General features: G+C 39.1%; 1 protein-coding gene across 2 annotated transcripts; it reads left to right on the forward strand.

Annotated features, from left to right (window-relative positions):
• Positions 1 to 3891: 3891 nt before the first annotated feature.
• LOC101160736 (cell adhesion molecule CEACAM5) lies at positions 3892 to 21177 on the forward strand. 2 transcript variants are annotated; one of them, XM_078951687.1, is made up of 12 exons: positions 3892 to 3943; positions 12679 to 12846; positions 14956 to 15219; positions 15298 to 15621; positions 15758 to 15979; positions 16147 to 16368; positions 16447 to 16710; positions 18638 to 18901; positions 18989 to 19147; positions 19449 to 19649; positions 19750 to 19995; positions 20224 to 21177. In XM_078951687.1, the coding sequence occupies exons 1-12, from the start codon at positions 3931 to 3933 to the stop codon at positions 20424 to 20426; spliced, it is 2550 nt and encodes an 849-aa protein (XP_078807813.1). In that variant the 5' UTR covers positions 3892 to 3930; the 3' UTR covers positions 20427 to 21177. The 2 variants fall into 2 exon arrangements, with proteins under 2 accessions (XP_078807813.1, XP_078807814.1); XM_078951688.1 differs by lacking the exon at positions 3892 to 3943 and adding an exon at positions 5577 to 5637.
• Positions 21178 to 21776: the final 599 nt, after the last annotated feature.

Raw genomic sequence — 21776 nt, forward strand, 5'->3', positions numbered from 1 at the left:
TTCCAGTTGGGAGGAGCAACATCAGTCTGCCTCGGCACCTCCTTTGGGACCCCTTTGCCTGTACAAACAAACCGACCCCAGGCCTCTGGTGTAATGGGAACCAGACCTGCTTGAAGACCAGATCTCCTCTTTCGCCTTTCCCTCCTCTTTCTCCTCCGTCCATTCCTCCATTGACTCACACTCCAGCTGAAGGACGCACTTCAATTATCCCAAACAGACCTGAAAATATTCTGCTTTCTTTCTCTGGGTTTTCCCACACAGCCACAGTACACGAAGTTCCATGTTTCTACATCAGCGCTGACCTTCTTGACCCTCAGGCTGCAAAACTCCAGTGACCTGCACTTATCTGCACACACTCACATGCTTTCTCTATCACTCCTCCTCTTTCCTTCAATGCATACATCACACATTCACACAAAGCTCTCTGTTCACCCACCCCATTAATGGCCACATTTTTCATTCGCCGCTCAGATGCACAGACTTCTTTGTCCTTTTGACAAACTGCTGTTTCCCAAATGGGAGGCAGGTACAGTTCGGTAAATAATTAAATGTGTCCGCCTGTGTGAGAAAATCTAGACTCTCGTCATTGTAGTTATTTGCTGGGTGTTGAATGAGTGCAGCACATCTCTAGCTACAAAGTCTGAATGTTCTCATTGTTGGAGTTCAGAGTTTATCAGTGAATGTCCTCCCAGTCTCGCTGCTGTCTTTATCTGAATGTTCTGTTTCACCAAAGTATGAATATTGGCACAGAGTCAGCCGGAGAGCAGAAAAGGCTCTTAAAACACAAGAAGCCTCCGCATTGACGGCACAAATGAAGCAGAGAGGCCTGATTGTGATATGACCTGGTGACAGCAGGCCCCACAGCCATGTGGTGCAGTTTAAAATGCTTGCCTTTATCACTGCATTCTTCTTCCTGAATGATAAGTCTAGGATAAAGATATCCATGTTAATGTTTCTTTCTACTGGAACTTCTCGCTTCTCTGTGCAGCTTTGGTGTTTGCACAGAAAAAAGACAAACTTCATGGCTGCTTGAGCGCATTATTTGTCAAAATCAGTAACCGGGTCACTGACGCTAAGTGCCTGGAAGGATGGTAGATTCATCGACCAGAATGGACTGAAAGCTGGAAAGAATTCACAAACACTGAAGATGACTGTTCAGATCTGGCTCCCGCCCACACATCTGGGTACAAACCCACCAATGTTCCCTTTGGCAAAAATCTTTGAGAAATCGAGCTTAGCTGATCCCCAGTTCACAGTCATTTCACAGCCCTGATACACAGAAACACACACCCTCCACTCCCTAAATTAGATTGTTGCCCAGTCTTGTGAGCCTGTCATGGGTTCTCTGAATTTCTAATTTTCCATGAAGCTGCGACAAGATTTCTTGCAGATTACATTTTTTGTTTTTTTTTGCCATGTGTATGACAAAACAAGTCTAAGGAAGTGCTTTTTTGTGCAGTGTCAGCACAAAGCTGCCATAAGACCTGTTGCAACGCATTCACTGCCAGCTCCTAAGAGTTGTACAGACATGAAACACACATTCACAAGTGTGTGGAGGAGTCTGTTTGTCAGAGTACATTTGTGAGCTGGTGTAATTGTGTGACACCACTGCAGGACAGATTCAGTCAATGTTTTATTGATCTTTTGAAAACATATTCATCTATGCTTTCATTTGATGGACACAATAGATCTGTGGAAAAATAACAAAAATAATCTGCATTTTTGTGAGTTTACAAACTTGAGTCATGAGTAAGTGTTGTGCAACTGTCTGTTTTACAACTCCATCCTTTAAACTTGCAACCTAACCACAGATGTGTTGCATGTTTACGGTGACAAACCTGGGTGGGTGTGTCCAGAAAGGCGTTGACTTTGTCTTGGTATATATCTCAGCTTATGGCACTTGTTTTGAAAATAGCAACGCAAGCAGAAAGAGATTGACACATGGTCAAGGTCACCTACCCACTTGAGGGGAAAGAACACAGATCAGTTTGTCCTTTATCTTTCAAATCAATGATTATTCCCCCAGGCAGGCCAACATATGCAGGAACAAAGCTGTCTTTGTTTGTTTGACAGCCACATTTTTGACCTTTAATGCTTTTCCACAGGCTTTCGTCATGTGGTCAAGATCTCTTTCCTCCTCTGTCCTTTCTTTTCTAATCTGGTCTCTTCCTCTATATTGTTCCACATCACTGCCATTTGGAGCAGGGGAAGCAGGGACACCTGGATTCAGTTATTCTTTAGCTAAAATAAAAAGTCTACGTGATGACAATGATTATGCGGCAATGGTCCGAGAGTGAGAAACAACTGAGTGTGGTGACTCCACACCCCCGTGGTCCCACTGCTCTCCCTTGTCCTGAATCAACCACGCAGAGATGTGTGGAATCACTCTCACAGGAGGAACTTGAACCCTTAGACTTCCTGCCTGCTGATGAGGTCAGTGGTCTCAGCGGGAGCGTCTGTGAAAAAGCCAGCTCAATAACAGCCAATGAAGGAGGGAGAGAGGGAGACCGGGAAAGGAAGAAAAGCAGGTAGATGACAGGTTGATGTGGGGGAGGAGAAGGGATGAGCCCCAGGCTCTTCTGCTGTGAGCCTGAAGCCGTTGGTGGTACATAACATTTGCACTCATTGTGTACTTAAAGGAAGAAATTGGGTCAAAAAATTTAAAATAGAGATAATAATAAAAATAAGTATAGGAATGTGAGCATAATCACATAAGTTAGGCACACATCTTTCTAAACTTTAAAATAATCACTGTTTTACATTTCTACCAGTAGACGCCATTGCACAAGCCTAAACATTGATTGTTTGTGGGTGTTTGGTCCACATCTGTGGATTCAGACTAAAATCTGGGTTTAATTTGTCAGAAAACTTTGCAGCACCCTGAGGCTGGTCATATTAAAGTCAAGAAAAATAAGGCTTTTAACAAACCACAAGATTGTTTTTTTTTTTTGTTTGTTTCAGCAGATTCTGTCTCAACAAAGTATTTTTCACACAAAAGGGTCGTAGAGACAACAGCTAAATTGTGGGATCACATGCTGCACCCCTGACAGCTTGCCTGCGCCCTGTTGTCTTCCAGTCAATGTTGGTGCACTCTCAATCAGAGAGAGTTTCTTCTTTGTTGCCAGATGAGGTCATGTTGCTCTGAGGGGGCCTTGAACTTAACAAGGGGGGGCACCTGGTGCACCGAACCAGCCACCCCAAATAGGTAGGGTTAGAGGAAGGAAGGGAGGGAGCGGGGTGGTGATCTTACATACAAAGCCATCTTGTTTTAGACTGTGCTCAGATGGAGCTGCTCTTTTGCCAAAAGTTCAGAGCGCTACATCCTGCCGCCCCAGTGAAAGAGCCAGTCTTCAAACAGATGCTGAACAAAGAACCACAGAGGACCGTTCAAGAGTGTGCTTCCAGCACACGAGCTAAGATAACACTGCATATCCTTCTCTTGCTTCTAGCTCCTTGATTCTAGCAGTGCTACCTTCATTTAGGTGTTAGGATTAATAAACAAACCCAGATTTTTTTTTTTTGTCAAACTCACACAGCTTGGTCAGAAGGGACACACAGGCACTCCCTCTCCCCCATCATCACTCCCCTGCTCTTCACCCGCCGGCAACAACAAAATAATGATTTCCAGATGTTAGGATACAGCTCACTCCGCCAAACCATGGAAGCCAGTGCCCCTCTCCTGGTGTTAATGGTGCCCAAGAGGCCTTTGAAGGGGGATGGAGGGCGGGGGGTCTCAAGGACCTTTTAAGCTCCACTGAATTAGCTGGGGATTCTTTCCCGTTCACAGAGCAATCACTGGTGTATTTTTATTGATCAGCAGGGTTTCAAACACTTCAGGAGGATGGATGTGGTTTAACAAGACATCCTGGTAACGCTGGAGAAAGAAAGGCATGCTCACAAACCGGACAGAAGTCTTCTACAGCTGTGCAGATGATTGGTGGTGGTAAATACGATCTGGTTTCATTTGTCTCTATCCTTTACTTGGGCCTTTAAGTGTTTTGTGTCACCTGCCCCTCATCAAAAAAATTACAGTTTTGCCCTTTTCTTGGTTCAACTCATAAAAAATTATGGCTAAACTCTAAAGTTTAAGTGGTTCTCCATATTTTTTACCCTCTCTCTAGCTCACTAAGTAAACAACCTGTGTCACAGGCTGAGATTTATTTGTCCTCAAATGTTCTACGCAAAAACAAATAAATATATTTAATCTATTAAAGCCTTATTTGCTTCTGGGCTCTAAAACTTCCCCAGACTCAGTGGACAGCAAGTGTCCCTAAAGGAATGCTTTTATAAACGATGTTGTAAATCCAGCACTGGAGCTCATCCAGATGTTTGAAACTTTTTCTCATCTATTTACAGTCCCATGTTGTGGAGTTTTTTTGTAATGTTTCTTTGGCGAAAAGCAAATGCTGCTGACACATGCAGACATTAAAAAAAGACTTTGAGGTGATTCGGCTTTCGTGATTTCGATGGTAGATGATTTGACTTGTATGGCTCTGACAGCAAACAAAGATGGCATGATGTACTGGCTGAAGGGTCGACCCACTGGGGCTACGATTCAGTCCAGACTGAAACCAAAAAGAGAAGCGAGTGAGCTGAAGGAAAAAAAAAAAAACCTCAGGCTCTGTGAGAAAATGTCCATCTGCAACACATGCTGGAAAAGACCCAAAACAAACAGGTTAAAATTAAACCGCAGCCATTCTGTGTTTAAAGTCCTTACAAACAGAGGATTACCATGTTACCACTTCAAATATGGGAGAAATCATCACTTTTGTGGTTTATCCCACCACAATACAGCTGTTAATCTGTCTAACATGACGCTGAGCACAGCCGGACGTCATTCAATGCAGAAAGATAGGAAATACAACTGAGTCATGGAATAAAAGTAAGATTATTCAAGTTCCGTTAAATGTGTTTACGTTTCACCATATGACAGTTGGTGTGGTAAAAAGACAGCTTGACCACATTAACTTGCAATTTCTGTGTGGTATTAAAAACAAAAGTTCAAGTATTTTCACCTTGAAAGCCTTTTTCTGTCTCGTCCAATTAGATGGTATATTTTGAATGTTTGATGTATCTAGAATTAACCTGCTACAAACAAAACGGATTTTGGAAAAATGTCCACAAGTTTTCATTTCTCAAACACTTAGAAAAATGTCTGGTCACAAAACATTCACAACTAAACAGAAAAATTGTCAAAGCTTAGTTGTGACTTGAAAATCAACCAAAATTGTAACTGGCGAAAACCAAAAAAGCTTTTTGACACTGTTGTATTTTTATATAACAGAGAACATACAGATAGTTTGCACAGGTTTACTAATTTTGATAAAGTTATATCATTTTGAAATAATTTGAAACATTTAGAAAAAGACTGGTTTTATGTATATATGTACAGAATTTCCCCTTTTTCGAGCCAACTTGCAGTAACTGTTAATTGGACTGGAGCTCCGTCATGACCTCAGAGTGCGTGCATGGGGTTGCTGTGGTTGTCACTGCTGCGGTTTTCAAAACACATTTGATCTCCAAGGTTTTTTTTTTTTTTTTGTGGAAACAATCCCCCCTTCCTTCACTGGTACAGAAAGCCAAGTTGGTCCCATGAGTTTGTCCTCGGCCAGAACACTGCACCTTTGGTAACTGTTGGTAAGTGTTGTGGTTCTGTGTGATGCTGCCATCTATTGGTAACTCAGTCTAGTCGGAATGCAGTGGTGGTTAAAAAATGTGCAGGTTGACTGATCCATACAAATTATAAGAGAATATTTCACAGTGAGACATTTAAAAAGAAGAGTTATGGAGAATATGTTGAATGACCTTTGATCCATACCTTTAGATAACTTGTGTTGTGTAATACTTAGCAGAATCTGTCGTTTATTTACCGCAGAAAAAAAAAATACATAAAACAAAAGCATGCTTAACACTTTTAATACTTGAAACTGACAAACAGATGTTGTGGGGAGGATCTCATGCAAAAGGCTTTGACGACCTCTCCCTGAATCGGTTCTGCTCAGATGATGTGGGGCGTTTGCTGCAGTTCAGCTTGTGCCTATCAGATTTTATTTGGCCAGAATGCATGACATCATTTTCAACCATCTCTCCAAACAGTGCAGCAGTTATCCAAAAATTCCCCTTTTGTTTCAGTGTGTTTTAGGGATGTTAAAAATTCAGAAAGCAGTCATCTTTTTCATTTTGCTTGCATTATTTTTTCAGTATTTAAGCGTACAGGAAACTGGATGAACTTTTTACTTCAGGCATTTTGTTTGATCCCGTCAAGAAGGCACAAAACCTTACCATATGGCAATGACGTTACTGTTATAGAGAAATGATTCTCTCCGGGGAGGAACAAGCACAGATTGTTTTGTTCTGCAAGAAGGACAAGTATTTAGCCCTGGAGTGGCTCAGAAATTAAAAGACAAGCTGTCTTTGTGCAAGTATGGAGAGGAGTCAGAAAGGGAGAAGCTTCAAAGATTCATCAGTTGAATCTTGCATGGAAAATACATGCTTTTATTTTGAACTGAGTCCAAAAGGCATTAAGTCAATGAACAGGAAGTACAACCAAGTTAATTACGTTAGTGTTAACAATCATTCTTCAACATGCTACTTTACACATCCTTCTTTTGTTTCAAACACCTATATTCATTGTTCACAGTTAAGTGGCTAATTCCTGCTTATTTTTCTGTTCTGCTCTCATCCTTTCCTTGATTTACTTGCACCCCATTTAGCTGTTCAACCCTTGTATGGTGTTCGTATTATTGTTACTTGGCCAGCGTTCGTGGACCTGCTAGACCTTTGGGTTGTTATAACAACACAATCGAACAATTTATGTTAAAATACTCATATAAACAGCAAACATGGTTCAAATGTGTGCTACTTTTGTTAGATTGCATTTATGAATTAATGTGCGACTTGTCTGTTTACAAGAAGTAAAAGAAATTAAAATCTGTTATAATCTATCAGACTGAATGGGGAAAAAATTCAAATAAAGCTAGATGTTTCACAACTGTTGGGTTTTTATTAATTGGAACTTTATTAAATATAAGGTCAGTTTACCTAATACAAGTTGAACACACAATATCAGCATCAACACATAAACGCCATTTGATTATTTTTCTGTTTTTACCAACCTATACAAACATGAGGGGCTAAGATTTACTGTATGTGAGTGTTGCACATCATACACTTGCTGTGTTTGTATTGAGTTTTCCTGTTCAACTTGGGTCCACAGACTTTGCAGCACTTCTTTTTTTTCTACTGACTACAATCTTGAATAATGAGAAGATCAGAAATGTTACTAGAATCTATGAATCTATTTCTTGCAAGACATTAATGTCAGACATTTACTGCAACAGCATCATACTTAATGCAGGCTTGGCATGTTGGTTCTGTGGGTTGAGTAGAGGGTTGGTGCCAGCATTCTCCTAAATTCTCCTGATGGTGGCTCCAAAAGCTGGTGTTCTGCCCCTGGTTGCAATCGTGGCTCATTTTTCACAACTTCCATATTTCTACACTTGCTGTCTGATGGACTTGTTCTGGTCCTCAGCTAACTGTGGACTGACCGGTCCTGATGCTGGCTGCTAACTGGCTGTTTAGTTTTGTTTTAGTAATAATTGGTCTTCACCCTCATCCTCTTCTTCAAAATAATGTTCATTTCTAGCAATGTGACCTCTTCCTCAACATCATGATCAGAATATTCTCCGAAATCCATTGCAAGACCCTCTCAGCAGATCAATTTTTGATCATATTGGTCAGTTATCATAAAGACCATCAATGATGAAGCCAAATTTGTGGTTTTTATCTCTAATTTGCAGGTGCAATAGGGTGTGAGAAAATAATGTTTGGTTCCCTCATGAAAGAGGATAAAATGTGAGGGAATGTATGAGAAAGTAGTTGAATTTTCAATAATGAAGCAGGAGAGGCCCTAGAGGGCTAACAGTAGCCCCAGACAGGAGGAACACAGAATGAAGATACAGGACATTCACTTTTAACACTTTATTTTTAGCCCTGTTTCCAGTAGACTTAAACACCCTCTATGTACTATAAATTTGTGGGTAAGTGTACAATATAGGGTCATTGAAAATTTGTTTTGAATTATGTTTCTTCACAGAAAAGGAGACAAAGTTATGAATTTCAATTTGGGGAAAAAAATTCATATTTCTTTCGATCAAAGCTGAAAACGTATCCCACAAGCTAAAGACTAAAAAAGAATAAAAAGAAAAGCTTGTACACATACTTTAATTTTGTTGCTACAACATCGTCATGTCAAAATTAGTTTTCTGTATTACTTTAGTTTGGCATTTTTGAAATTAAAGTACAAGATAAGGCTTAGAGGAGTTTCAGCTCTTGGTTATTAAAGTCGGTGTCTGAGAAAAAAATGATAGTTTCTCTGAGAGAAATTTAGCTAAAGATAGTCAGAGGACAACAAACTATGGCAGTCAACGTCTTTACCTGATTTTAGGATCTGGTTGTTTAGTTGTAAAACTTTTCAATTTGCTATCGTGAAGTGAAAGCTCCACATGACAACTGAAACTCAGACTCCCACAATTAATTTCACTTCTCTGTCTTTAAAAATTATTTTTCCTAACAAGAGTTGAGCAATTTCTTTGTGAAAGAAATAGCAAAAAAAGACTTTTTTTTACTGTTTTAAAATAAGTTCAGTGGTGTCATCATCTTAAATGATTCAAACTTTAACAGGTTCTTCAGCCATCAGTCCACAAATACTGTAAATCAAAATTACAGGATGAGCTGCAGCCACTGTATTCATCTGCCTTTACAGTCTGAAAGGTCATGATGTGGAGCACGTCAAAACCTTCACCACACTTTTTCTCTTCCTTTTTTTCAAGTCTCAGAAGACAGTTTTCCCACGATTGCTTTATCAATATGTGATTTTTATAAAGGACAAGCAGACTGAATTGGCATTCCTGTTAAATGACTTTCCTTTGTAGGAAAGCCTCTCGCTTTGAAATGTATGGTGGACACAACAGTGACTCAAATATTTCTGCATTTTTTGTGTTTATGTGTTTTTCCTTGGATCCTTGCATTCTTGAGCATTCATCCTGCTGGTAATAAATTCTTTATTTTCCGCTCTTCCAAAACGATTTCTATACTCATCATCTCTCTGATGTCTCTCTTGACCTGAACATGGGGATGTAGTGTCATATGGTACAAAAGTCACACCTTGTGATCAACATCAGACCTTACATTATTAGAAATAATAAGATACAATTGAGTAACCCCTGCATGTTAGGGGAACTCCTATAAAATATTAGCCTGGATGCAAGTACCCTTAAAAGAAGGTCCCAGCCTCCACATCAGTGAGGCTTACTGTGGTTTAATGACAAAGAAAGGAAAAATTTGTTGTTGAATTATATGTAGTATTGACTGGATACAAACACTTCATTGGCCCCTTTCTTCCAAATCAAATCTGGGTGTTGATTTTAACTATATTCAAAGTGAAGCAATCTGCAAGATTTTTATGTTGCATTCATCCCAACAATTGCCATTCTCATATGGTTTCTGGGAATTTTTACAACAGCTAGGACTGCTTCCAAAGAACAGTTGAGTGAAAACAGATGCAATGAGTTAGAAAACATGTAAGACATGAAATATATAAGAAATGATCCGTCTTAATTTTACATTTCCTGGGAAAATAGTGAAGAAATAGAATTTCTTTCAGTGTATTTTTATATTTTCATTGTAATTATACAGAACTGACAGCTAAGAAAAAACATTGTGTTCTAAAGAAATGTTATCAGAAGAACCTTTTTTTTAAATAAAGAATGGCTAGAACTGAAAACTGCTTTCAATATTTTTAGATTTCTCTACAAATGTTACCAAGTTTCTTCACAACAGTTAGACTATACAGAAAAAGAGAGAATATTTCTCAGATTGTCCTTACAAGAGATGAAGTGGATAGCAGGCAAAGACAGAAGGAATGTGGACACAGAAGGACCCCTGTTTTATCCATTAATTTTTCATGATCATGTTACAGCCAGCTCAGCCTTCAGTATGCATGCGGGCGACATGCTGGGAGAGTCTTTCGCTTTCACAAATGAAGCGTTAAGGCTGAGAGAAGCTCTAAAGATGAGTGTTATTTAACACCACTAGATCAGCCTATCAATCAATCCATGACTCATTTATTTCTGCGTTCACACTTCGAAATCTAATGGAGCGTTTGTGTCTTTCCTCTCCATGATCCTGTTTTTACAGCATTTTCCTCTTTGCTGCAGGAAAAGCCTTAGAAAGTGTTAATGAATCCCACATGCTGTTTGCGCAACCTCTTTTTTGACCATCATGTGAGCACAAATACTTTTACAGATCTGTAGTTTTTCCTCCCAACTTTTTCTTAACTGTTTCAGAAACCTTCCCGGAAACACAAGACCACCAGAGGAAACATGACTCACTCATGACTCCTTTTCCCTAGAAGCTTCCGATCTTTGACTTCAGCTCTTTCACTTTCTTTTAATAGACTCTGGGGGTTTCTGCTTCTGTATCACTTCTCTTTTAGGACAGAAAAAAAAGGAAATTGGTCTTCAGACATACAAATAATATAAAAGTAACGCACGCTTATATTTTTAAGATATCAAAAAAAGAATTCATTCCATGAGATTCAAGGGGATTTATTTAAATGCTGATAATCCTTTAAAGTGAGAATAATTATATTCCAGATTACTTTGAAGTGTTCATGTGGTAACATTTGAGTAAGGCTGATGCTAATGACCTGTGAACAGTTTACTACGCTCTAGGTTTCTTTTTTCATGACTGGAAAGCTCCCATAGAAAGTAATAACTGCTTTAATACACAGAAGAAAAGTGAAATGTGCTTCACGCCACTCAATAATGTGTTAATCAACAGCCGTGACTTTTTTATTCCCGATACAATGATTCTGGGAAACAGGGCTCAGCTCAACAGATTAGAGTTTGGTATGCAGCTAATGTATAAACATTCCCAAGTTGGGGGGGTAGAATACTACGAGCAGATTCTTTATTGTGAATCCAGTAACCTCTGATCCCACTGGATTAAAGTAAACATTCTCCCATTTCCTCCTCCACAACAAACACATTATACTGGCTCTTCATTGCTGTAGATCACAGGAGCTCAGGGAGGATATAATTACACTGCATGCTTTTCACCCTCTTGAAAAAAGTTGTTGCTTCAAGATTTTGTCTTTGTTGCTTAAGATTTGCTTCCCAGAAACAAAAGATAACAATACTGTGACCCCAGTTTTCAAAAATCTTTCATCGGACCATGAGGAGAGTTTACTTCCCAGATTATTTATCTGGGAAAGTCCCAATCTGGAATTTCATAACAGCTGGAATGAGATGGGGGTGTGAAAGAGAAAGTGCAGGGGAAATCTATTCAGGAGTCATTGCTGATGGTTCCACAGAAAAGTAAGAGTCGAATATGCTTCAATCTCAGGATGAAGTCTTCATAAAGTTCAGTCCTGACAGCAGTGATTAAAACGTGTAAATATAGTCTTGCAGAGATGGCACTGTGTGGGTGTGAGTGAGCTGGCCATCTTACGATGTGTGGGCCTTTTCCAGACTGCCAGAACATAGGAGTGATTTCACAAAAGAAGCCCATTTCTACAGGTGCTTTCTGGTAGTTTTTATTTAGCACAATATTGTGTATGATCCACAGATTCTAAAAACAATAGACCAATCGAGGTGTGACTTCACCCACAGAAAATGTCTTACCTCCGGCTCTTGCAAATGAGGCAAAATCCCTGACTATTGCTTCCTGATCTACGGCAACTACTGTCGCCACTGCCATAGACTCAGAGCGACTTGGACCAATCACTGTCACTGGTTTCAACATGGTGGCGCCCATTTCAGGAAGCAATGGTACTTCCCATTTGGGAACACGGGAGAAGGGCTGAGCTGTCCATTCTTTTTACATGGTCTATTTCTGTGTAAAATTGTATTATGTGTTCAGGTTTTGATCTGTTTTTTGCAAGTGCAAACATTACTGTTTGTTTTATTAGTAGCCAATAAATGTAGCATTGTGACAACACAAGAAAACAAAAAAGGGGGATCTACCAGTAAATCTGGTTGTCAAGGCTACAGTAAGTAGAGTTGATCTAGTTGTTGAATGGTGCCCTGACATCTGCTGGCCCAAATCTAAGTTCTGAAAATGACTCAACTCTGTCTCTCATTTAAATTCAGGTCAGGTTGCACAAGCTATTTGTTTTCCTCCAAAATGTGCCAATGTTCAAGCAAAAGCAATTCTCATTGGATGTAACTGGATCAGAACTAGTTTTATCAAGTAAAAACTTCACTTCACCAATGAATCTCCATAGATTCTAAACATGAATCTATAGATTTTTTTAGGGACTATCAACCTGTCTAGGGAATAAAAATGAAACTTACCGTAGCCTTAAAAGCTTTAACCATATTAGCATTTTAAATGTCATTAATATATGCTGTCCCTGTCTTAAGCAAGCAAACAAACAATAATATAAGCTAAATAAATCCCAGCCTTCAGGATTAAGTGCAAGTATGTACAAAGACTGGAAAAATGCAGCAGTTTGAGACCGCCTTACTAATGAATGCCACGATTCAACTCCATCCTAGAACCCCCCCCCCCCCCCCCTCGTCTCCCCTTTCACACACCAAACTGCTTAGTATGTGTGGTATCTGTGTAAAAGAGCCTGAGTGCTGACTCTGTTACACTATCTCTCTGCTCTCCAAGCCCGTCACAGATTCATACCGAAACAGAGATTGATCCCCACACGACAAAGCAAGAGGAGCTGGAATGAACCACAGAGGACACTGCTCAAATCAGATGACAAAACAAATCCAATGAGTGAGAGGATACTGATTGTTCAACTCTTTGCTGGACTCATTCTCATTGTGACAGGTAGGCTATTTTATTGTCAGCTAAAATCCTGTAGAAAGAAGAGTTTATGATGTAAGCCATGTGACTTAATGAGCTTAGGGTAAAAAGTTCCTTTTTTGCTTTTAGTAGTACACGAACAGGGGAAAGTTATCCTTCCAAATTCAAAATCTAAAATATGCTCGGCTGTTGTATTGCTCACGTTTTTTTCTAGTAATGATTACAAGCTATAACATTCAGATAAACGCAAAACAGTACATTTTAATGTTAGTGGGGCTTTTGAGGTCTCCAATCTCATCACATGGTTAATGAGACGTTGAACACTAAGTAAAACGGTCTGATCTCATCACATTTATCTCCACTTGAGATCTGCTCACCACTTTAAACAGCAGCACACACACAAGGGGGGAAATATAAAGTGTTTTTATATGCAGTTTCACCATCAGTTAGTATTTGCTTCATAGTTTAAATCAAAATGTTGCAGGAATATCAAAGTTCTTGTGAGTGTTATTGTTTTTCTTTTCCTCCTTTTTTTGTTTGGAAAAGTAACGTTTTAAAATGTTAAACTCCCACACAAATCTTGTAAAAATCTTTATGAAACTTCTGGCCGTAACTGAAGTATCCACTTTATCCCCCCCCCCCCCCCCCCCCCCCACACACACACACAACTTTTCTGCTGCCTTTGACACAACTAGCTTCCCTTTCGCTTTTAATCTGAAAGTCATGATGGACGATCAGCTGTCATCCTGTAACCTTGTCGGTTTCAAGGTTCATGTTGCTTCACAAGCTTCTGCTCTGGCTGATTTCAATTTATCTTCCATCTGTCATGGACTGATAACTGGACTAGCACTTGTAAAACGAAGCTCATGGGCTGTATCAAGCCTCAATTTTAATGTTTTTTTCTGTGTTTTACAGAAAAGTGGTCCAACCATTTTAGACCAATACTCAGTTTATTGCCACACATTTCTCACTTGTGGGTTAACCTTCAAAAAGCCATTAGAACAATAAAACCCAACATTAAGCTTATAAGGTTCCATCTCACAATCATGCTTGATGCTCTACACTTCTATCTTTATTTTCCTGGTTATGATTTCCTGGTTTTTGTACTTCAATTTATGGATTTGGATCAAATGTTATATGTCAGAATTTGGAATTGTTTTCTTTAATTTTTTTACATTTACAATGTTCTACTCACCAAGTAATTAAAAGAGGGTAAAAATGAACTAAAAAAAATAAAGATAACTGGATTTCCATAAATGAATGACAAAATGTTGTTGCACTGCATTTAACCCCTTGACGCATTAATTTATTTCCGGTTATGAAAAGAAAACTGACTACTGTTTATCCTTTTGAGTAGATGCTAAATGAAGGTAATTTTGGAGGCAAATTTCTTTGATGTATATATGCATTAAGTGGTGTTAAGGGGTTAAGGGAGTTGTGGGCCTAAATTATGCCATTTTCATCAATGTGCTGACCATACTTAAATTAATATTACAAAAAAACTTAAATGCTTCAATGAAAAAAAAAGTCAGTAAATCTATTAATGGATGCAAAACTGACCAGAAATGTAAATAAATTTTCATACAAAAGGTAAAATGAAAACAACAAATTTATCTTACTTGAAATTCAGTTTTTTGAGGTCACAATTCTTTTGACATTCAGTTAACTTAAGAGACCATCTTTACTGTTTTTTTTTTAATACACCTGCTGGTATTTCTTCAGTTGAAGTTTGCAAATCCAGACAAAACCACCACCAACATCATGATTTAAAGACAGTCAAACTGAAAAAACACATTTTGATCTATTGGCTTAAAGGAAAACTGCAAATCCCTTTTAAAAAACAACATGTTTTGATAAACACACTGTTGGTATAAAACTTAAAACTATTGAAATTTTTTTAGAACCAAACCTTTGATATTTTTAAAAAAACGACAAAGTGTGCATCCTAAATATTAGCAGTGAGTTAGAACAAGGGTTGATATTTGGGATTTTAAAGAATATTTTATGTTCACATCTTTATTGTCTGCTCTCATTTAAGGCTGGAACTATAGAACCCACTTAGAGAGCTGTTTTTGCCCCAAAAGACATCGGGGCAAATGATCATCTCTGTGTGACTATAATCTTGTGTCCCAGGTGAAACAACCCCCTGTCCCATTGAGTTGAGTCCCTCGTCGGTTGTGGTGAAATATGGAGACCCAGTTTCAGTCAACTGTTCTTCATCACGGAGTGACATTGAAGGAATTGGCTGGGAGGCAGTTGGAGGAACAGGACTCAAAAAGGTCACTCATTTGACATGGACGATAGAGAGCCTCACAGAATGGGGTATCAAACCCATGTGCTATTTAACACCTCTAAATGGTGAAACCTGTGTGGCTGATCTTGACGTTATTCTTTACTGTAAGTTTCCTTTTTATTTACTTATTAATTTTTTTGCAATGACTTGTAAAGAGAGCTTGACAACTTCTTCTTCTTCAGCCTTCCCAGAAAACATCAGCATCAGTTCCAGCAGCTTGAACGGTGTGATGACAGAAGGGGAGACACATAACTTTACATGTGACATCCCCAATGTTGCACCAGGTCGGAATCTGACAGTACGGTGGTACAAAGATGACGAATTTATCTTTGAAAACATTCTAAACAGCTCCAGCCTGAAACCCACGAATGAGACAATTTTCTACCCATTTTTACCGCGGAGACAAGACAACAGAGCCACATTCAGATGTGAGGCATTTATGGACTTAGGGCCAAAGGGGCCACAGTTAAATGTATCTTCACAAGGCTATAGCATTGAAGTTTTATGTAAGTATTAAGTTTTACTGCATGGTTGCATGAATAAACTAAATCACAGGTTCCAAAATGCCCCTTTACACTAAAGTGTCATTTAATAAATGAATGTCTGTCAGCTACTTCTTCACTTTTCTCCTCTTTTGTTTAGTTGGACCGGATATTAGGTGTTCAGATCTGACCGTACAGGAAGGGGAAACTTTAGAAGGGAAATGCTATGTGACTGGAAATCCCAGGCCAAAAGTTGAGTGGCTGAAAAATCAACTTCCTATAAGCTTGAGCATTCCCCTAAGAAGAAACGATACCGGAATATACACAGTTCAAGCTGAAGGGCGGGTTAAAGCCAATAAGACCTTCCAGGTTTCAGTGTTTTGTGAGTATTGAGATTTTTTTTTTAAGTTATTTAAAAACAAATGAATAAAAATTTAAATAATTTTTGAATTTAATCTGCTCTGACACAAATATGTTTTCATATTTCTGGTAATAGGACAGTTTATTTGAAGTTTTAAACATATAACTTTTTTTGTAATGCTCTATTAGACGGCCCAGAGAAGACGTGTCTGAGCACTTTAACTGTAGCAGAGAACACCCGTCGCTTGCCATGTACTGAAGGCTTTCCCGAACCTTCTGAGATCTGGTACAAAGATGAGGAGGAGGTGGAGCTACCAGAATACCTTACAAGGAGAGATGCAGGCCAATACATTGTCAGATCGTTCAATCATGTGTCAAGCATCAACTTCACAGTGAATGTGATTGTGTTATGTAAGTCAAATACTTGTAGATTTTTGAGAAGTTGTGTGTCATGTTACTGTGATCCCAGATCTTTTCTTTTGCCTTCAGATCCACCTACTGATATAGTCGAGCTTGAAAGTGCCGACGTCCAACTTGGAGCCACTTTGGACCTGAAATGCTCTTCAATGGGTGGCCCGCGACCGGATTACTCCTGGACTTACTACCGAATGGCCAATGTGGTGGAGAAAACAGAAGATGGAGTTTCCCGTTTGACAATCCATAATGCTACCGGATTAAACATGGGCTCTTACACGTGCCATGCTTGGAACGAAGCAGGAAATGTCTCTAAAACTGTCAGGGTCACCGTGAAAAGTAAGTATGGGCATGAGCTTATTCTTACTCTGCAACTTGTCTCCTACAAAGCCTTTTATCACTCCATTGTGCCTCTCTGGTCAAAGAAAAAGTAAAGTATAAAAAAGTAAAGTATTTTTTTATACTACAAGACGCATCTAGTGAAAAAAAAAACAGATAAGTTTAACTTTATTCAATTGACTCACAAACAAATGAAGCAACAACACTTTGCAAGGCACCTGACTACAGTACCCATAATGCCTCTGAGTTGTAGTTGGAACCGTTGGCACACTCTACTTCTCAACATGCTAGTGTTCATACTCCCACTAGCTCACAGCCCTTCACATCACCAACCTAACATTACCGGTGAAACAAAAATAGTAAACATTTTGGAGCTATCCAGCCATTAGAGCCAGATGCCATTTCGGACAAGGAAAACGAAGACACACATGGATCTATTCGTCTGCACGTGGGTGCATCAGAGTGGAGAGGAACAGAGAGTTTGTGGTGTGAAAATTGGACCACTGACATCACTGCTATCCCTTGTGGATTCTAAGGCACGTTAAAGTTGGGAGTGGGGTCACCTGGAACCCACAAGACAGGGCGCTTAACCTTTTTTTCTCAATGATTTTTGATCTTCAATGTCCATGGAAAACTTGAAATTCTATCCACCTTTGTCATGTTAGGGATAACCCATCAATGTTTGGGTGGGGTCATCTGGACCCCACAAGATAGCATAAGGCTGTTTTTCGTCTGCACTTGATTCACAATGATTTGAATAAAGAAACACTCAAAAATGCTACTTTACGCTTAATTTGGTTTTGATATGTCCTCCATCGTCACAAAAATGCCACAAAAACATGTTAAAAACACAAAAACACGATTTACATTGGAGTGGGTATTTAACATGTTGGCCTTTCAAAATAAAATAAAGCCATGTTGGCTGGTTTCTGCAAAAAACCTTGAATATTTCCTAACATGTTGTTATTTGTTGTTCCTGTTTTTGATAGACCAGAATGGTTTCAAATGGAGGTGTGATGGTTTTAGGTGGTATTTTTATATTTTCCAGTCTCGTGGACTGCAGCCTGTTGCTCAGCTGCTGCATTTTCTGCATGTGTTTGGCGGGGGTGGGGTGGGCAAATGTGCGCGTGCCAGTGGTGGAAGGGAGGGCCGGTTTCCTCCGCCGTGATGAAGTCCTGGGAGCTGGAACGGCAGCGTTAGCTTAGCTTCGCTTCCTCCCGAAAAGTCAACAGAGGGAGGTGAAGCAGACGAGGGCTAAGAGCTGCCCGGACATATTTGCTACATTTGTTTGTTTGTTTGTTTTGTTTTTACGTTTTAATGGAGGACTTCAGCTGTCGTCGCTTACTTTCCATCTTTTGGACTTTAGAGCTCCTCCTGTCGCTTTCTAACGGTTCTGAGTCGAGTAAGTTCTCTGCGTCCCTAGTTTGACATCTCTCCTACTTTGAGTCTCCTTAAGTTTAAAAATAGTCGTTGTTGAGCTGAGGTAATGCTCCTATAAAGCCTTAAATGCAACAAGTTTCACAACAAGGAATGAATAAATTATTTACAGTGTTTTTGTGACTTGTAATACATTGGTTCAGAAGTGGCTTACTCAGTAAGTTACTGTCTGGCTATAGTACCAATTAAAAATTAACTCTGATTTCGGGCCTGATTTTTCCTTTAAAAGACATGACTATAATGGAATATGACGCCTTTTTCTGAGCTGTGAGTGAGTCAGCTCAAAGAATGGTGAACAACAAGTGCAGACTCCCCTTAAAGGGAGGTGGATATCCTTCCTGACCCTTTTCCTGGAAATTCCATAGAAACGATTATGCTCCAGATCTCAGCTTTTTAATGCATATACTCATGATTGCTTTGTGTTTTCTTTTTATTATAAATAAGAATGTGAAAAAGTTTGACTCCTTTTTTTTTTCTTCATCTCCCACAGGTGCAAAGCAAGAATGTCCAATTCAAATAACTCCAGACGCCATGGTGTTGCAATACCAAAGCTGGAAGCAGCAAGCAACATGCGAGCCAACGTCAACGGAATACTCAAATGTGAAGGAAATATACTGGAAAGCCAATCAGAGCAGCATAAACAGCACAAAGTGGACTCCAGACACAAAGGAGGACTGGGACCCAAAGCCTGTTTGTCATGGGGTCTTTAACGGAATAGGGGAGTGTCAAAAACCTTTGCACTACACACTGTACAGTAAGTATACCCGCAGCCACTTTGTTCTTAACTTTTTGGGTTTATTTTTGTATTTTACTCACATTTCTGGAAATATTTCCTTCATAGAAACACCAGATGCTGTTACCATCAACTCTTTGGGGGATGCAAGTTCTGCCTATGAGGGCATGGAGCTGCAGCTGCAGTGTGAAGTTGTCGATGTGGCTCCAGCTCAAAGCATCACCGTGCGGTGGATGGCGTCCAAAGGCAATAGAACCATTGAACTTGGTATGAGATCTTTCCTCAAATGTCCTCATTTTCCCACAGTAACTTACAAGCTTTTTCAAACAACATTTTTATATCTGCTCCTAATTAACAAGGATTTGAATAAGAAATTACTTGAAAATGCTATTTTAATCTTAATTTCCTCTATATATGTCCTCCATTATGAGGAAAATGCTACAAGAACATGATAAAAACACAATTTTTTATTGGAGTGAAGTCTAAAGTTGCCGTTTTCCTGTAAAAAAGTTCCTAAATCGAATGACTATCTCTTTAACTAAGCATCAATTATTCTATTCGACTGCAGACTTGATGGAGGAAAATGGCACAAGTTGCAACAAAAGTGAGATGAGACATCCAGTAAACGTGTTGTGCACCACAAAGATCACGCTGAAGAGGACTCACGATGGAGTCAACATCCGATGTGAGGCTCAGCTGAACCTCCCACAAGCTGGAAGACACTCTCCACCAAGCATGTTCTCCGACTCTTTAAACGTCTCCGTCTGCTGTGAGAATTGAAGCATTTCTGTCCTTACTCACCATACACATACTCCAGCAGAACATTCTTGACTCCTGACATCGCCCCCTTTATCTGTTTATTTTAACAGATAAACCTGAGATAAATACCACCAAGCTTGCTGGCACAGTTCCACTCTTCACAGGTTATGATGAAGACCTTGTTTGTGAGGCGGATGGCAGCCAACCATTAAATATTACCTGGAGCTACATGTCAGCCACCGGACCTATAGAGTTTTTCAACAAAACTCTGCGTGTGTCTGCAGCAGGTTACTACAACTGCACTGTCCGTAATCCATGTGGTTCAACGACACACATGGTCAAGGTGATCTTTAAAGGTAATGTATTTTCACTGGAGACACATTTTTGTTTTATGTTAGATCACAGAAGTCAGATTTATGGCTAAATTAAGACTCTGTGGTGTCTTTTTTAGAAAAAGGGATGTAAATGTATTTTTGGCTCATTTTAATATTTTGCTGCTCGTATCAAACAAAGCAAACCTAAAGTGCAAACATAGAATTATGCATGTTAGATTTTCATTGCCTTTTGCATTGTTCTCCTCACAGAGGACTACCTTCCTCTCATCGCTGGATTTGTGGCTCTCACAGTGATTATCATTTCCATCATTTTCATCTTCATTTACTCCATCTACTACAAGAACACCAAGATGCGCCGCTACAGCCTTAAAAACCCCAAACTCAGCACCCACAATGGGAACGTGGCTCACAACGGCTGGGACACGCAGTTCCCCATGACCAAACTGTCCTAATGGCAAAGAGGGACTGAGCTGAACTGTTTGCCATCAGAACTGAAAAGCCTCTCACTGCAGGATCCAATGATCCCATATGACTCTGATTATGTTATCCCACCTATATCATGAATATCATTAGTACAGTAAAGATTTCCTGGTTCAAGATTTAAACTTTTGTTCTCACAGGATTTGAGCTTTGGTGCACTGGAAAAAAGAATGAAGGACTACTAATGTGGCAGTTTTTATATAATTGATGATTGCAAAGGGAATTGAACATCATGTTATTTTTGTGTTTGTTTAAAGTGTTTGAATGTTGCTGTTTTCCAAAATGCACTCAATATAGACTTTGTTTGATATGTACAATGCAAACCTTTATCGCTCAGCATTGTTCAAATCTTTGTTAAAATATGGAAATTGACGCACTGTTGCTAATGTGCTGCATTGAAGGAGCTCATTGTATGAGGTTGCCTCATCCTCTCTGTGCCATCCCCCTTTGGGGGTTGTGCCACACTCCAGGCTTTTGTGACACAATTTCCTTTTCTTTTTTTGTAAGTGACTGCAGCCGTCATAGCTTCAACTGCATGAATAAGTGTGTGTATGAAAATGTTATACTTTATATTTATTTGTAAGAAACGGCAATAACTTAAGCTGTATTTTTTGGCTGCACACAGGTGTGTAAACCTTACAGAAGGAGACGTTTGTAAATAGTGCTGTAAAAATGAGACTTTGTTCAACAATATTTTGGTATTTAAAACATTTTAAATCTCAAGTATTCTTTATTGTGTCATCAGAGTATGTCTACAGAACTCTTAAAAATTGTGAAAAAACTCAATCCAATAGAGCTTTATTTTTAGTTTTTCTTTTTAGCTTTTATTATTTATTTACCTACCTGAGCAAAAAGTGGCTGTTTATTTATGGGATATTTCACCCACAGGAAAGTGATTTTAAAGCTTTCATAGCCTGATCAGCGAAGATTTTAAGATTTCAATGAAAAAATCAAATAAGCACATTAAAAACAATTGTCGGCATGGAAACAAAACATAAAAATAAATGCAAGACGTTTTTGGTCAGAGAAACAACCCTGCACTATCTAAATCTTATGTTATTTTTTTATGTCTGGTGTAGAGTTTTTAAACAATCAGGACGGGGAAAATATATTTATTGAAATGACAAAACTTACAACGCATGAATTATTTTAGTAGAATCTCAGTGCACATAAAGAAAATCTAAATAATGCTGACTATTATTGGGAAATGAGATCGTTTCGACACATCCAATTGCTTAATTTGTTTTGTTCCAAGTTATTTTAAAAAAACTATGTATAATGCGTCTTTTGTTTGTATAATCAAACACTGCGAAATAGTAAAG

Source organism: Oryzias latipes, chromosome 8 (genome assembly GCF_053564925.1).
Source record: "Oryzias latipes strain Hd-rR chromosome 8, Olatipes_Hd-rR_3.1".
Lineage (NCBI taxonomy): Eukaryota > Metazoa > Chordata > Actinopteri > Beloniformes > Adrianichthyidae > Oryzias > Oryzias latipes.

Excerpts from the sequence above, each read along its gene's own strand:
- LOC101160736 (XM_078951687.1), top strand. Across the intron at positions 15,622-15,757 it reads CTATAGCATTGAAGTTTTAT|TTGGACCGGATATTAGGTGT; the intron begins GTAAGTATTAAG and ends TCTTTTGTTTAG. Across the intron at positions 18,902-18,988 it reads TTTGCACTACACACTGTACA|AAACACCAGATGCTGTTACC; the intron begins GTAAGTATACCC and ends TTTCCTTCATAG.